Raw genomic sequence first — 15,139 nt, forward strand, 5'->3', positions numbered from 1 at the left:
AAACATGACAGGTACAAACACACCGACAGTCAGTCCAACTCTGTATCCCACTGTTCTGGTCTCCATCAATCATTGAATCAATCAATCAGTCAATATACGGTTCAAAAAGGAATTCCAAAAACATAGTGAAGTTTATACATAGGTCAGCTTCACGCAAACAGACACACACACAGACACACACACACACACACACACACACACACACACACACACACACACACACACACACGCGTAAGCTAAGAAAGTAACAGTGGAATATCTATATAATGAAACTATACATATATACTACTATGCTATACATATGTACTATGGCGTGCTATGACTATATACAATGCAATTATAGTGCTGTCTACATAACATGCTATAAGTCTGTATCAAATGCTATCTAAGTCTACGGAAGTGCTATCTAAGGGGGTAGGGTAAGTGCTATGGGCCATGATGGAGTCTGAAAAGGTGGGTTTTCAGACTACGGCGGAAGATTGGGAGTGATGCTGCAGTTCTGACTGCAATGGGAAGTGCATTCCACAGTTTTGGAGCCAGAAGGGAGAAGAGTCTGGGACGTGTGGAGCGTTGTCCCGGCGTTTTTAGTGAGGGTACTTCCAGCTTCCCTGCGTTGGCTGATCTGAGTGCGCGGGAGGGTTTGTAGGGTTCAATCATACTTGCAAGATATGGGGGAGCCATACCTTTGGTTGCTTTGAATGCCAGCATCAGAGTTTTATATTCTGTGCGGGCAGCGACCGGGAGCCAGTGGAGGGAGCGGAGCAGGGGGGAGACACGTGAGAATTTTGGCTGGTTAAAGACCAAGCGAGCTGCGGCATTTTGGATCAGCTGGAGAGGCTTAAGTGCGCATGCTGGTAGGCCAGTAAGGAGGGAGTTACAATAGTCAAGTTTTGACAAGACTGTTGTCTGGATTAGGAGCTGGGCTGATTCCTGGGTGAGGAACGGTCTAATTCGTCGTATGTTATAGAGTGTGAACCTACAGGATCGAGTGACAGCTGTGATGTGAGTTTTGAACGAGAGCTGACTGTCCAGGACAACACCAAGATTCCTGGCTGTTGGGACAGACGTTACCAGGGCGTTGTCTCACACACACACACACACACACACACACACACACACACACACACACACACACACACACACACACACACACACACACACACACACACACACACACACACACACACACACACACACACACACACACACACACACACACACACACACACACACACACACTTCCATCACTGCCTCTGTTCTCTCTGCTAGCATGGTTTTCTTCTTGACAAATATCTGCCCTGTCCCAAAATGTCCGAAGGGGAAAAGTGACACGCTGTTCAGCCGACTACATTGTGATATGTCCCATGAACCCTGAGGACAAACCCGTTCAGCACAGCTGTGAACAGACAGCTGACACGGCAGCTACACAATAAACCACGGCTCCCATGAGTCTGATTGACACAATCCACCAGGTCTGTGATGACAGCTTGACCTCCAATCCTCAACCACCCCTGCCTCGCCACGCTCACATGCAGTGGTGGAATGCTCAAATGTTTCACTTTAGTAAAAGTATCAATACTGCAATGTAGAAATACATAAAAGTCCGGAATTCAAAATGTACTCGACTAAAAGTACAAAAGTATTGGCGTCAAAATGTAATTAAATTACCAAAAGTAAAAGTAGTCATTATGCAGAATATCTTGGTTCAAGTTTTCAAATGTATACAAATCTTTTGACAATAGCAGATCTACAACCTCACTACGTGTTGCAATGAGACGCATTGTGAGCTTGTAGATCAGCTATTTTTAAATGGTCGAAATGGTTGTGGTTACTGTTTCTTCGATGGGTGGCTGGCATCTCCCTTAGAGATAGGGTGAGAAGTTCAGTCACACGAGAGAGACTCGGAGTAGAGTCGCTGCTTCTTCGCCTGGAAAGGAGCCAGCTTAGGTGGTTCGGGCATCTGGTTAGGATGCCTCTCAAACGTCTCCCTAGGGAGACGTTAGTAGAGTTCTCAACAGGCCCATAAATTAAGGCCCGGCCCTACCTGGGCCCTCATCAAACCCTGTACAGGGTAAGACACTGCCCCCGCTGCCACCCTTAGATCTCGATATATAGAGCTGACCTCTTCTGAAATTCCATCTGTTGATCTGACCTCATCAAACTCTGTACACTCGAGACATATGGAATGAATTCTGTACTGGCCATATATGGAGATATGGCCAGTACAGAATTCATTCCATATGTTGATCCGACCCACCATGCCAAAGCGCCAGTGCTCACCAAGAAGTCTCCCATCAACCAGGGCGGATACCCTCAGGGCGTCTTACTGTTAAAAATTATCAAAATCTACAAAGTAAGTATAGCCTAACTAAAGTTTTCAAATAATTGTGGAATAATAGTACATATATAATATTTGCCTCTGAGATGTAGCGGAGTAGACGTAAAGGGATTGGAAATCCTTAAGTACAATAAAAAATACCTTAAAATTGTAAGTAAGTGCTTAAGTAAATGTTCTTACTGTAGTTACTACACCACTGGTCACATCCTAGATAAGATTAGACTATGTTTTTTGGGGCGTTCTTTGAGGCAGGAGGCGGTCAAGGAGATGGCAGACATGGCAATGTGTTGTGATGCGATGTGTGCATTTGCACATGAAAATACATGGATAGAGGGGGGGGGGATTCTCCAGGAAAAACGTTTCTTCGCCCAGTTTCCCCGTGTAAGCTAATCCCCATCGAGGCCATAATCACAACAGAATACCACAGTTTTTTATTTCATTGGATTAATATGAATACGTACATAATTATGTCCATATATAGCTTTGGATGAGCTGCAATGAATAATACATTAAATGAGTCTGATGAAGCTCTTTCGGTTGTTATAGTATTATGTGTGTGTGTGTGTGTGTGTGTGTGTGTGTGTGTGTGTGTGTGTGTGTGTGTGTGTGTGTGTGTGTGTGTGTGTGTGTGTGTGTTTGTCTGTGTCTGTGTCTGTGTGTGTGTGTGTGTGTGTGTGTGTAGATACCGTATGAGGTGAGACATCATTTCTCAATGCAATCTCAATCACACGTTACAGACCGAATGAAGGAGTATATATATCACATTACGGATAACCGCTTCAAAAAATGTTCAGAGGCATAAAATATCATCATTCGTCATTTCTCCCCATCTGCAGTGAATATCGCCACATACTGCATTATACTTTCAACAACCAAAACAGGCACAACAACTATAGAACTAAAAGTAGGAATTACACAACAGGACCAGGTTGTTTCGAGGAAGCAATCTGATTGGTTGAAACAGCCATCTAGCCATGTTTCAAACGAGCATGATGGAACACCTAATCAAAACATATACATCTGCTGTTCTGTTCTCCCATAGCGCAGCCGACTGGGTTGCTAGACTAGCGATTTTCTTGGGACAGTTGTGGTCGTAGTAGCTACATCTGTCATTAAAACAATATAATTATTTAGTGAATATCTTAGTTTTAATGACGCTGGTGTGCACCAATAACGGTAAAGCACACCCTCTCATGTAATATTGCTTAAATAACAATTTCAATAGCTACTTCAACATAGATATGAAACTTATTTCGGTTCAGCAACATAATTTATCTTCAACGTAGCTAACATAGCTTTGCTTGTAGCTTGACAAGATGAGCCAATGTGAGCTGAAGAAAACATTGAGGGGAAGTCCCTAGGTGAAACAGTGCAGAGTCCCTCCAATAAAATGTCATAGTATCAGTATTGGTACAGTGTGCGCATTATTGCTGGACGAACTTGAGATATGTCCTTCAACCGAGTGCGGAATCGCCTTCATGTTTCAGTAAATGGTCCTTTCGGTTTTGGAGTGTGACACACACACACACACACACACACACACACACACTGTTGTTAATTAGCCTACTTAGCTTGCACTGCACAGTGTTCCTGGTTAACATGACGCGTGTGGATTACTGGATTTTAGTTTGGTTAACTAAAGATGAGTGGTGAGTATTTGTGTTAAATAACACCATAAGCTGTCCACCTTTTCAGGTCACGCACCCCCTAGAGAACGTTTGCGCACCCAAAGCGGTGCGCGCACCACAGTTTGAGAAAGCCTGTAGTAGGGGATAAAGTACAGTTACGATAAAGTACAACCACGACGAGAGGGGAGGTCTAACCATTATATAAAATGCACAGAAAAGTAAATGTCCTGGCGAGACCTTTTCCCCCCCGACTGCCACTCAAAACGTCTACTGGCCAATCACAGCGTGTCCTTGCACAAGTGCACTGGCCAGTCCTTACTCAAACGCGAAGGCGTCTTTCAATGTGCCTGGACTTGACCGCTGCATAACCTATGCCTGTGTGTAGCGCGGAACTACACACATGCCCATCAACTGCTAATAATTCTATATCCGTCCTCGAGGACTGCCCAGGATGAATCACACACTCTCTCTTTCGACACCGTCCTCATCTATCCCGTATTGATCAGGCTGACGGGCCCCCTGTGAATCTGTGTGGTGCTCCGTTCATCGATCAGGGCTAGCTCGCACAGAGGTCAGATCCTCTCGCTCCTGTGAGTGTTCGGAGGATCCTCTGAGAGTTGAGGAAATACTACCGGCCATGATTCGAGCGACAACACGAATTGTCTTTGCCATTGATCCCAATTAGTCTTAGTTTTCTTTTGGGTTGCATGGTTGGGTTTGGGCATACGATTAAATGCAGAGCTGGTTGCTCATTAATCTAAATTCATATAATTATATCTAGTCGCCACAGTGGTTCGAATAGCAGCTTTCTCTGTTTCACAATTTAATTTCTTCTACATATGAGATTTCTACCCAAAGACTTAGCCATCACACACACATATGATATCAAAGAGGGGAGTCCCTCAATCCCCTGAAGAGGCCTTCAGGGGATTGTGCATGAAGCTCTAGCGATTCAGCGACGTCCTTATTATAAACCAAGTCAATAGCAGATTATGGTAATGTAATATAAGTGAGCACAGTGACTAATATGTTGTGTGAACATGGTATCCGATGCAGTTATTTTTAGCTGCTGTAAGTAAAAAGAGTAAATCCAGGAAGCTCTTTCCTATCACCATGTGTGTACAGTACGAGCACACAGAGGTAGGCTACACACCTGCACACACATTAACAACAGACACTACAAACAGGGGTGTTACGTATACAAACATGCATAGTGCATACATACATACCGTATACATGCATACATACATACCGTATGTGCGTGCAACCGTGTGCACACACACAATGATGTAACTGCCCAGGGCTCCAGACTAACTTTTTTCACCACCGTCCCGGAACCGTCCCAAAATACAATTTGAACCGTCCCGAAGTAAATGTATACCGTTCCGGGGAAAATTGTAATATAATATAATACAAATACAATTAAGCCAAACAAATAATGTACTGTATTGAATACATGCAGACAGTGTATTATTTGTTTGGCTTCATGTTTCTTCTGTAGATACACTGATTTAGTCAAAATGCTCCCAGATGAAAAATAGGGCTTGGTTAAAAATGTTAATCGAATTAATCAGAGGCATTGTAATTAATTAATCTAAATTAATCATGTTTTAATCGCATATCAATATTCGACCTGAGAACAGTGATATTTATTTTCAAATGGATTTTGTTATTTTGGTGTAGCCTACCAGTGAATCAATGAATAGTGACTACAGTAGCTTATAAAACTTTGGTGTAGGCTACTAGATCAAAGACCAACAGATAACGTGCAGCAATGCAGATATATGAATACTCAAATGTCTATTACATGGTTGGCATGAGAAAACAAATAAAAACAACTATATTAGGGGGAATACTAAGACGAAGGATCAATAAATAATAATAATAATAAATACAATCAATAAAAACTGTGGAATGAGAGCGTTTTGGGGTGTGCATTCCACCGTGTTGGGGCAGCAATTCCAGAACAATCTGAGCATTAGAAAACATCTGTTGCTTCAGAGGATATATACCAACATATTATGTCGATGCCAGCTAGCAAGCCTAGCATGGAAGCTAACGTTAAACGTTGCTGTAGTGTAGCCCCATGTCCTTATGGAACCTCTCTGTGGCACACAACCATGGTTTTATCCAGGCTTCCAACCGATAGTTTTTCAATCTAAATGTCCCATCCACGGGGCAAAAGCAATATAATTCCTATGATTCCGTTGGGTGAATGTAGTGTGTGCGTTGTTGTTGTCAACTGTCTTACTCTGACGGCACGGCAAATTCTCATGCTGCTCACCGCTGCACACGAAATGCGCATTTTCAGTGTAAAAACTCCTCTCGTCCCGAAACCGTCCCGAATGAGATACATTTACGTCCCAAATAGATATTTTACAGTCCCCGGGACGCCGGGACGCCGTTAATCTCGAGCCCTGTAACTGCCTGTAACAGTACACATTAATCTCTCTCTCTCTCTCTCTCTCCCCCTCTCTCTCCGTGTGTGTGTGTGTGTGTGTGTGTGTGTGTGTATGTTTTTTGGATGCATGCATGCATGCGTTTGTACGTGACCCTGCATTTTAATTGCATGCTGGTGTGTGTGCATTTTTAATGTCGAGGTGCGCTTTTGTGCCTGTGTGCCTGTGTGCACGTGTGTGTGTGTGTGTGTGTGTGTGTGTGTGTGCACGCGGAGCCAGCTGATGTGTATCAGCCTCATCCGGAGCCTCATTCATCGTCCGGGACAAGGGCCCATTCACTCCTTGGCTTTTTCACATGGCAGGTTCACACACTGGACGCGGAAGCGCTGCCACTTCCTGCACAGTGAAATGATGGCCCAAACAGGCAGTGGTGGAAAACGTACTCAATTGAGATACCTAAGTAAAATACTGCAATGGAGAACTACTTCGTTACAAGTAAAAGTACAAAAGTATTTTGGCATCAAAATGTAGGTTAAGTACCAAAAGTAGAAAGTAGTCGTTATGCAGAATGTCCCATTTCATATTTTTGAAATGTATAGGGCTGAAGTGGTTACTGTATGTTTTGTAATAGTAATACAAATCTAGTAGAAAGTAACTAAAGTAGTGCAGTAAAAGTACAATGTTTGCCACTGAGAAGTAGTGGTGGAGTTGAGTAGCAGTAAAAGTACTGGAAATCGGTAATACAAAGTACTTAGGTACAGTACTTAGTCCGCCAGCATTTATTGATAACTTGTGATATAATTCACGCCAGCATTTTCCCCTGTTCAACTCTTATTTTGAAGAGCAAAAGACCCAGACCGGATGTTATGATCTTATGTTAGGGTGTGTGATTATCCTTGATCACTCCCTGTCTACCGTCCGTGCTGCTAAAACATAATGGAGGGGGATCACAACGTCGGCTCTGGGCCGTGGAATAAACCGTTTTGACCAGAAATAGGACAAGGAATAGGAGATAGGCTACAGGCAATTGAAAAAAAACGGATAGAATGGCTGTTTATGTGCACGGCGATCAAGATGGCACGATCCAGGGTTATTGACAACACCAGCTAGCAACCCCGATGCTAACGTGAGTAGCATTGTGACTAGATCAATCAAAAGCACTATAAAAGACCAATTACCGTACATCAACGGCAATGGCGGGGAGTGTAACATTTATTAATTGCCATTAATTGCCGTACATCAACGGCAGTGGTGGATTATGTGTTAAGAAATACACTTAATTACTTTCTACCACTGCCTTTCACACCAGAAGCACACGTTTCTCGGGTTGGAGCGTGTCGCTCTGACAGCTGCTGCAACAGCATCCTATACATTTATCTTTATGGGGGTTGTATTCTCTTCAAATGCGAGTAAAAATGTATTCCTCTCCGTCTTTACAACATTGTACTGATGCAGCCTACAGATGGAGCTTTGTTTGTTTGTTTGATAATAATTTACATATTTAAACCTTAAACATGGTGTAAGTGATTTCTTTGTAAAAAAAAAAAAAAAGAAAAAGAAAAGATCCCTTGCCTAGTAATCATTGCAACAGTAAACAGAAAATCCATTTTCATGTTGGGATACCAATTTCTTCCCATCAGGAGAGATACAGCATACAAGATAAACAGGTGAAATTGGAAGTGTGTGTGTGTGTGTGTGTGTGTGTGTGTGTGTGTGTGTGTGTCTCAGAATTGGAACACTATACAATGAAAGTTGATCTCTTCTTCTGATTGGGTGAAATTGATGACCCACCTGAAAATGTGTTTTCTAGTGCTGGAGTGGAGAGGCAGGGAGACCCCCGTTACCGAACAAACACTGCAATGATTGCTATCAGAATATAGAGCTTTTTTCTTCTTTAACTAGAAAGAAATAAGCGATAAGGCAGGACCAAGCAGGAAGGCAATAAGCAATAAGAATAAGCCACAAAAAGCCATAGAAACATGAAAGAAAAAGAAGACCATGGAATTGTGACAGGTTCGGTTTTTTTATAGTGGGGGGGGGGGTTCTTGAAGAAGGGGGTTCTTGAAGACTGATACACAGAATTTGGCAGCGCCCGGATTTGAACCAATGACCATGTGTTCAAGAGCTCTACCCACCGAGCTAACTGGACAGCAAAATCATTCACAAAAGACCTGACCTGAAAGGCCAGGTGTCCAAATCCAAGTCCAAGACTTTGTTTCAAAATCACTGTTGTACAACATCAAATAAACTATCAATTCATGAGTAAAGAACTTGATTTGATCAGGATCAAGTTCTTTATACATGTTTCAGGTCCAAAGTTCATGTGTAGAGGTTTTCGTGCATTTTGATCAAAGATCCTGGGAGGAGATGCATTTTGGCGGGTGATCTAGAAGTCAGAGGTCAAAAGTAAGAGCACGATACTTGTTCGGCATGAGGAGACGCATATGTGTGTCGAGGTTTCATTGCCGACGGTCAAACGGATCATGAGCTATGCGTGGTCAAAGTTTGCATTTTCAATTGAGTGCTATAGCGCCACCCTTTGGCCAATGGTTGTGGGCTTCGCATCCTCACCGTTTGGCATGGCCCTCTACCATATGCCCGCGTTTCGCGAAAACCGACTGCACGTTCCGCTAGAACTACTATTTTCGCTATGTCATTAATATACCTTAGAGCTGTTGAAATAATAAAAAAAAGTCCTAGAACTGGAGGTATCTTTTTTTTTCTTTTTTTGCGGCTTACGCCAGGTATCTTAATCATCAAGATATTCCCCTTTAATCACAGATGCCAAAACTATCACTGCACACCCGATAGAGGGTATACAATCACCGATAACCGATATGCAACAGATATGTTTTTTTTTTAAACTGGAATATAAACACACCTTTTCTGTGAGGATTGTGCAAATATTTTGCACCAATATGATTATGCAAAGGTAAAGTGACAGTAGTACAGACAGCCCTGCTTTCTTAAACCAATGACCTTTCAAGGCTTATAATGTTTTTTTTACTTCTCACTCAAAGAGTAAATAAATACTGTAGCAGCTAAATAAGAGGGGGCTATAGCATATACACAGTTTACACACTAGTAGCCTATAGTATCCCACGTTCAGTATATCTAACAGACCCCCTTTGATAAGATATGCAGACATTATAATACCAAGAACCCCCAGTTTGACATGCATTAGGCCACAGACCCCCTTTTGATACAATTTATCAGTGATAATTTAACCCTGAAAATCAGGATCCATTTGGTTCCATTTGTATGCTCTTGGAGTATACCCCCCCCCCCCCCCCCCCCAGCAGTGTTGTCAGTCTTAGTCACATTTCAGTCATTTGGACAAAATGCTTATTAGTTTTTGTCACGTTTTAGTCATTTATATCCTTTTTAGTTTAAGTGTAGTTTTAGTCAATGAAAACTTCAAAGGGTTTTGGTCAGTTTTAGTCAAGAGAAAAAAAAAGATTGACAGTATTAGGACAATCATATCTTAAATTATAAGATAAGACAAGATACAAAATGCGGCGACACGTCTCACCGGATGGATAAAAGAGGGATGCATGAATAACTTCTAGCAAAACGATATTTATTGGATAAGTGGGGACTGGGGAGTCAATGGAGGGTATTGCAACTCTAGATTCATCCCATTATTTAAAAAAAATCTTGTGTGGTCCAGCCCTATATGCATATTCTAATAAAAACACAGCAAGCATCACAGCTGCATATAGCAAAGCAAGTGATGCACAGCAGGAATAGAAGATGTGTGAGACGTGTGTTCTCTTTCTGGACGATATTTGGAAATGGTGACAATCGACTGCCAACTGGGATATTCATGGGTTCCTCTGACATGCGTGTTGCCACACACGCGGTATTTACATTATGTACTTATTAGCCGGGGAGCGACAGGGCCAACATTGCACATGACCTATGATGGCATGCCATACTTTTTATTTGTGTTTTTTCTATTCACTTCATCATTAAGGTCCACAGAAAGGGATATTTTTCACCGGAGGGCAATATCGGTAGAAAGCGCAGTGGAGTAACTAACAGTATTTTTTCCCGGTGGAAACAAAATCGCCTTTTGGCCAAAAAGTAACGTTTACATGTGTGGTGGGGGGCTCAGAGTTCTCCCACTAAGGAAAGTAGGCTTTCTAATGACACAACCTGCCTTTGTTTTGGTGAGTAGCAAAAACGTTATTTTTAATTACGCTAAAGACGAGAGGCTGGTCTGCATTCATGCGAGCGGTGGAAGTCGAGAGTAACATAGCTCTAAATGCAACGGATTAGAGCTATGGACCAGGGCTAGAAAACCTAGCCTGGGTAATAAGCCAGACCGAATCAGCCGTTGGCCAAAAAATAAATTGCCTTCCGGCGGATTACGGTCTGGAGAGGCTCAATTGTACGCCCATTTCCTACACCAGAGAACTGGTGTGGCCAATCGGGACACGGTATGCAATATGGGCGGGCTTTGGTACAGTGACGTTCAATGCTTAAGACCTTTGACTGACAGTATAGCTCTGACCAATTGCGTCAAAGAGAAAATGTTTGAACCCGCCCCCCGGGAAACAAGATCCATACACAGCAACTCCAGACTCAAATACCACACGACATGTGATTTGAGTCTGGCTTATTAGCCTGCAGGCTATAGAAAACCCCCTAGTTTGACAAGTCACAATTGTCACATGCTACTTAAAGCATGATGAAATTTGGAAAATGTTTCCTTATATTGGTTGTCTATGGTGTCGTATATAAAAATGATGCCATTGAGTTTGTCCATGTTTTGGATTAGCCACAATGCTGTGAACACTGCCCCCTTTTATGCACACACAGCTAGATTAGAAAATCCTGAATTGACAGACAACGAGTATGACAACCACCTTCATGTGGTTGCGACTGCTATGGCGTGAATGTGATCGGCAGGTTGAGTGAAGTCAGATAATGAAAATATATCCTGGCTTGCGAGTATATTGAATTTGCTGCATAATACAGCCCCCACCCCGGCAGCACCCCGGCAGCACTTTCACACGCGTGCATTGTTACAGTGCCTACTGCCTACCCCCCCCCCCCCCCCCCCCCCCCATAGTGCTGCACGATCTTTTTTTTTTTTTTAAGATATTTTTTTGCGGCTTACGCCTTTTATTGATTTTTGAAGGGACAGACAGTAGGCTGACAGGAAACGGGAGAGAGATGGGGGGATGACATGCAGTAAAGGCCGTGTTGGGTCCGGGAGTCGAACCCGCGGCACACTGCGACTGGATTACCATTCCGGTGCCCAGACCGTTACGCTACGGCCTGGGCCGTGCTGCACGATCTTTGCTCAAATGTGAATCACGATTTTCCATGAATTGAGATCATGATTCCTTTCCATGAAATTATTTATAAAACAAACAAACAAAAATGAGTAAACGTAAAGTGAATTGGACAGGCAACAAGTGCAGCACGATTCTTTACGATTCTTCACAAAATGAGATTGCATAGGTGTCTGAATCCAGATCTCGATCTTTTTTCGATTTAAGTTGAATAAAAAGGGGGCTCACAGTATGACCCAGACACCACATTCCGCCTCTACGGTTTCATCACTGTGGAGAATGGAGATACACTGGCCATGTCACGCCTACGCATCCTGCATGTGTCGCCTAGCCGCCGTCTTGGAGCTGCAGGCTGCGTGCTACTCAGTCGGTGTAATGAAGCCTCTCTGTCCATCTCCCTCCCCTGCTGCTATACAGACTGTGTGAGCCCACTATGCTTTCGTTCGTCCTGCAGCCTGACTCTTGTACATCACATATCCACACTGGAACGAGAGCACTGTCACATTAATGAGACCGATGTCGTGGCACCGTTTACATTTGGTATAAGACAGGCAGCCCTTCCCCAGTGGTGGAAAGTAACCAAGTACATTTACTCAAGTGCTTTGAAGTATTTTCCAATTTATTATTATCATTTAGTTTTTTAGCGAGAACACGCCCCCAGCGCCCCCAGTGGAAATCGAACCCAGGACCTTCTAGCTGTGAGGCGACAGCACCACCAACTGTGCACCGTGCCCCTGTATTTTCCAATGTCTAGTACTTTTACATCTACTCCACTTATTTGAAAACTTAGTTACTACAGTATGGTTACTTTGTAGATTTGAACAAGGAAAACAACTGCACACTGTCTTCAAATGCAGTGACCACCATTTATTTACAGGGAAATAGCAACGTTTCGGCCTATGCGGCCTTCATCAGGGTATCTTTTTTTTTCTACTTTGTAGATTTAAATTATTACACAACATACATTAACCACTCCAGCCCTATATCGGCTATTGATGATTTGTATACATTTGAAAACCTGTGACATGAGACAGGCAGGCAGAACCCCCCCCCCCCCCCCCCAATGAACAACTGAAAACCATTTAGAGAGATAAAAAAAGGAGGTTCGGGTTTATCGACTTCACATGTTACTATAATAGGATTAAATTACATAATGCTAACTGTCAACTATAGGCTAGAGCGTTATGGGCAATCTCCCATTTAACTAACCGTGTTAAACGGCCAGCCTGTTAGCAAGCAGAGCTGAACATTATTTAATCTAAGTAGTCTGCCTCTGTGCTGATCCACTTTATTTCCAATTCCAGGGCTCTTTCTTTCTGCCACTATTACATCTGAATTACAATATCCTTTTCTTTGCATAGCTTCAGCTATACAAGCAGGTAGAGAGTGAATAAAATAAGGCCTAAAAAATGTACATAGGCCTATATTATGTTGCGATAATAATTATTATGTTATAATTATGTTGAAAAATCTAAATAAGGGTCCCCCTTATTATAATATTAAAGACTTTTTGATGGGTCACACACACCAAGACTGCATTTTAGTTTGTATTCTTTACAACATCGAATGACGTTTCAGCTATCCAGCCTTCAGTGTGCTGGGTTGTGATTGGGTGGGCAGCATTTTTATTGACCCACCTGAACACCGTTTGCCATCAGTGCTGTTAACAGACACGGTGCTGAATGCTAATTGAAATTGGGTTACTGTTGGTCAAAGAAAGAGAAGATAGATGTATATAGTTTTCAATGCATTTTGGGGGTTTACGAGGATCCCCCGTCCCCCCCATATTTTCAGTCTGCCCACCCTAGCGGGGTAGGCTAGAACCGTGCCCGGCGTGCGTGTGTGTGGTGGGGGATAAAGTAGCAATCCATGGCTTATTAGGAATTGCACTGAAAGAGGTTTCTCCCTCTGTAGGGTTACTGTGCAGCAGTGGCACAATTAAATGCTGTTCTTTACCTCAGGGTAAAGGCAGGGGATCGTTTTAAAATTCATGCTAAAAAAAAAAGATGACGTGCGTAGAAACAAAACAAAAATCTGCATGGATCAGCCTATCTTTACAATAAATAACACAACCATGATATAATTGGTGCACATGTGTATTGTGTGTGTGTGTGTGTGTGTGTGTGTGTGTGTGTGTGTGTGGGGGGGGGGGGGGGGGGGGGGGGGGGGTTCCCGTGGGTCCCGTCTCCCCATGGTGGCTTGTGGCCTGCTGCATGTAAAACGGATGAAACAGCTAAAAAATCTGCCTCTGCTGCCGATGATGATGATGTGTAACTGTGGTTTCCATGGTCGCCCTCTGGGGAGCTTTATCCAATCAGCTGTGAGTCTGAGCCCCATACAGTAGTTACCCATGCCAAGGCTCTCCTCGCTCAAGGCACAAAACAATTGAATCCTCGGCACAATGCAACAGCTATTATTAATGAGATTATAATCCATACTGCTATATATTTTTCATTAGACTTCAGAAATGCAGCCTTATTTCTGTAAAAAAAAAAAACTAAAGAAAAAACGCTCTTATCATCACTGTATCAAGCAACAGATTGAAGAAACAGTTTCGCAGGAAAATGCCAGCAGTGTAAAAACTGTTTTATGAAGTCATGCGTTATTATATCAATTGTACTCACAGGCATATGTCATGGAAAAGCTGTTCCCCATCTTGATCACATCCACCTGCGGCACCAGTTTGGGGATGTCCTGGTGATGAGTGAGCGCGAACCGAAAAACCTCATATTCGTGCGATTGGTTTGGGAATAATCCTCCTGTAAGAACACAAGGAACCGGCGGTGTTATTACTGGAATCTCTTTGAACCCAATGGGCTCTCACCACTCACACTCTGATGATAATCAGGTTGCATGATTGAGAATTGAGTGTGGTCTATCACTGAAATGAAACGAAATAGCCATATGTGTGATCATGCGGCATCAAACTTATTAACAATTGTGTATAGGTTACAAGTCTATGTGGGCTAATGTTGTGCTCTCAACGGAGCGCAAACATTCGTGACATGCACCATTCGTCTATCTTACCTATGTTGATGTTACTTGGAAAACTTGAGCTTGAACCCAAGCACATCCCCAGTAAACTGGCGCAGAGGATGGCGAAGCTTCCCTGCATATTTCCTTTTGCATTGGCTTGAGGAAAATGAGCCAAAATCCAAGCATATATAAAGGTCCGTCCGCGGTGTTAAATCCTCCCCCTCTCCGCTACGTTCGCTTTTGGAGCTGCAGTCACATCGCCATCGATTCAACGGGGGGAGAAACAGTTTTCGTTTTAATAACACCTGGTGGTCAGGCTTCTTCTCTCTCTTGAATGTCTACTCTATTCCAGTCTTCTCTTCTCTTGTTTCGCTGTCTCCTGTGCGCTGCTGACGCAGAGGTTGGCTGCGTGTGTCCTTGGATTGTGTTAATACACTGAGTGGTGGTGACTCCACAGTAGGCTAGAACGCAAAGAGCGCACCCACTCACCACAAG

The 15,139-nt window shown here is 43.1% G+C and overlaps 1 protein-coding gene across 1 annotated transcript in view; it reads right to left on the bottom strand.

The window, feature by feature from the left end:
- The window catches only part of LOC310873904 (glutamate receptor 1-like), a gene marked incomplete at both ends in the record, with an annotated part of 100,096 nt that extends 85,313 nt beyond the window's left edge, over positions 1-14,783 (bottom strand). The window contains 2 exons of the mRNA XM_083786481.1: positions 14,293-14,427; positions 14,696-14,783. Of these exons, the coding sequence (XP_083642607.1) occupies positions 14,293-14,427; positions 14,696-14,783 (223 nt within the window). The remainder of the gene's footprint in view (positions 1-14,292; positions 14,428-14,695) is intronic.
- Positions 14,784-15,139: the final 356 nt, after the last annotated feature.

The sequence above is a fragment of the Protomyctophum parallelum genome (genome assembly GCF_964188405.1).
Source record: "Protomyctophum parallelum genome assembly, chromosome: 16".
Classification (NCBI taxonomy): Eukaryota; Metazoa; Chordata; class Actinopteri; order Myctophiformes; family Myctophidae; genus Protomyctophum; species Protomyctophum parallelum.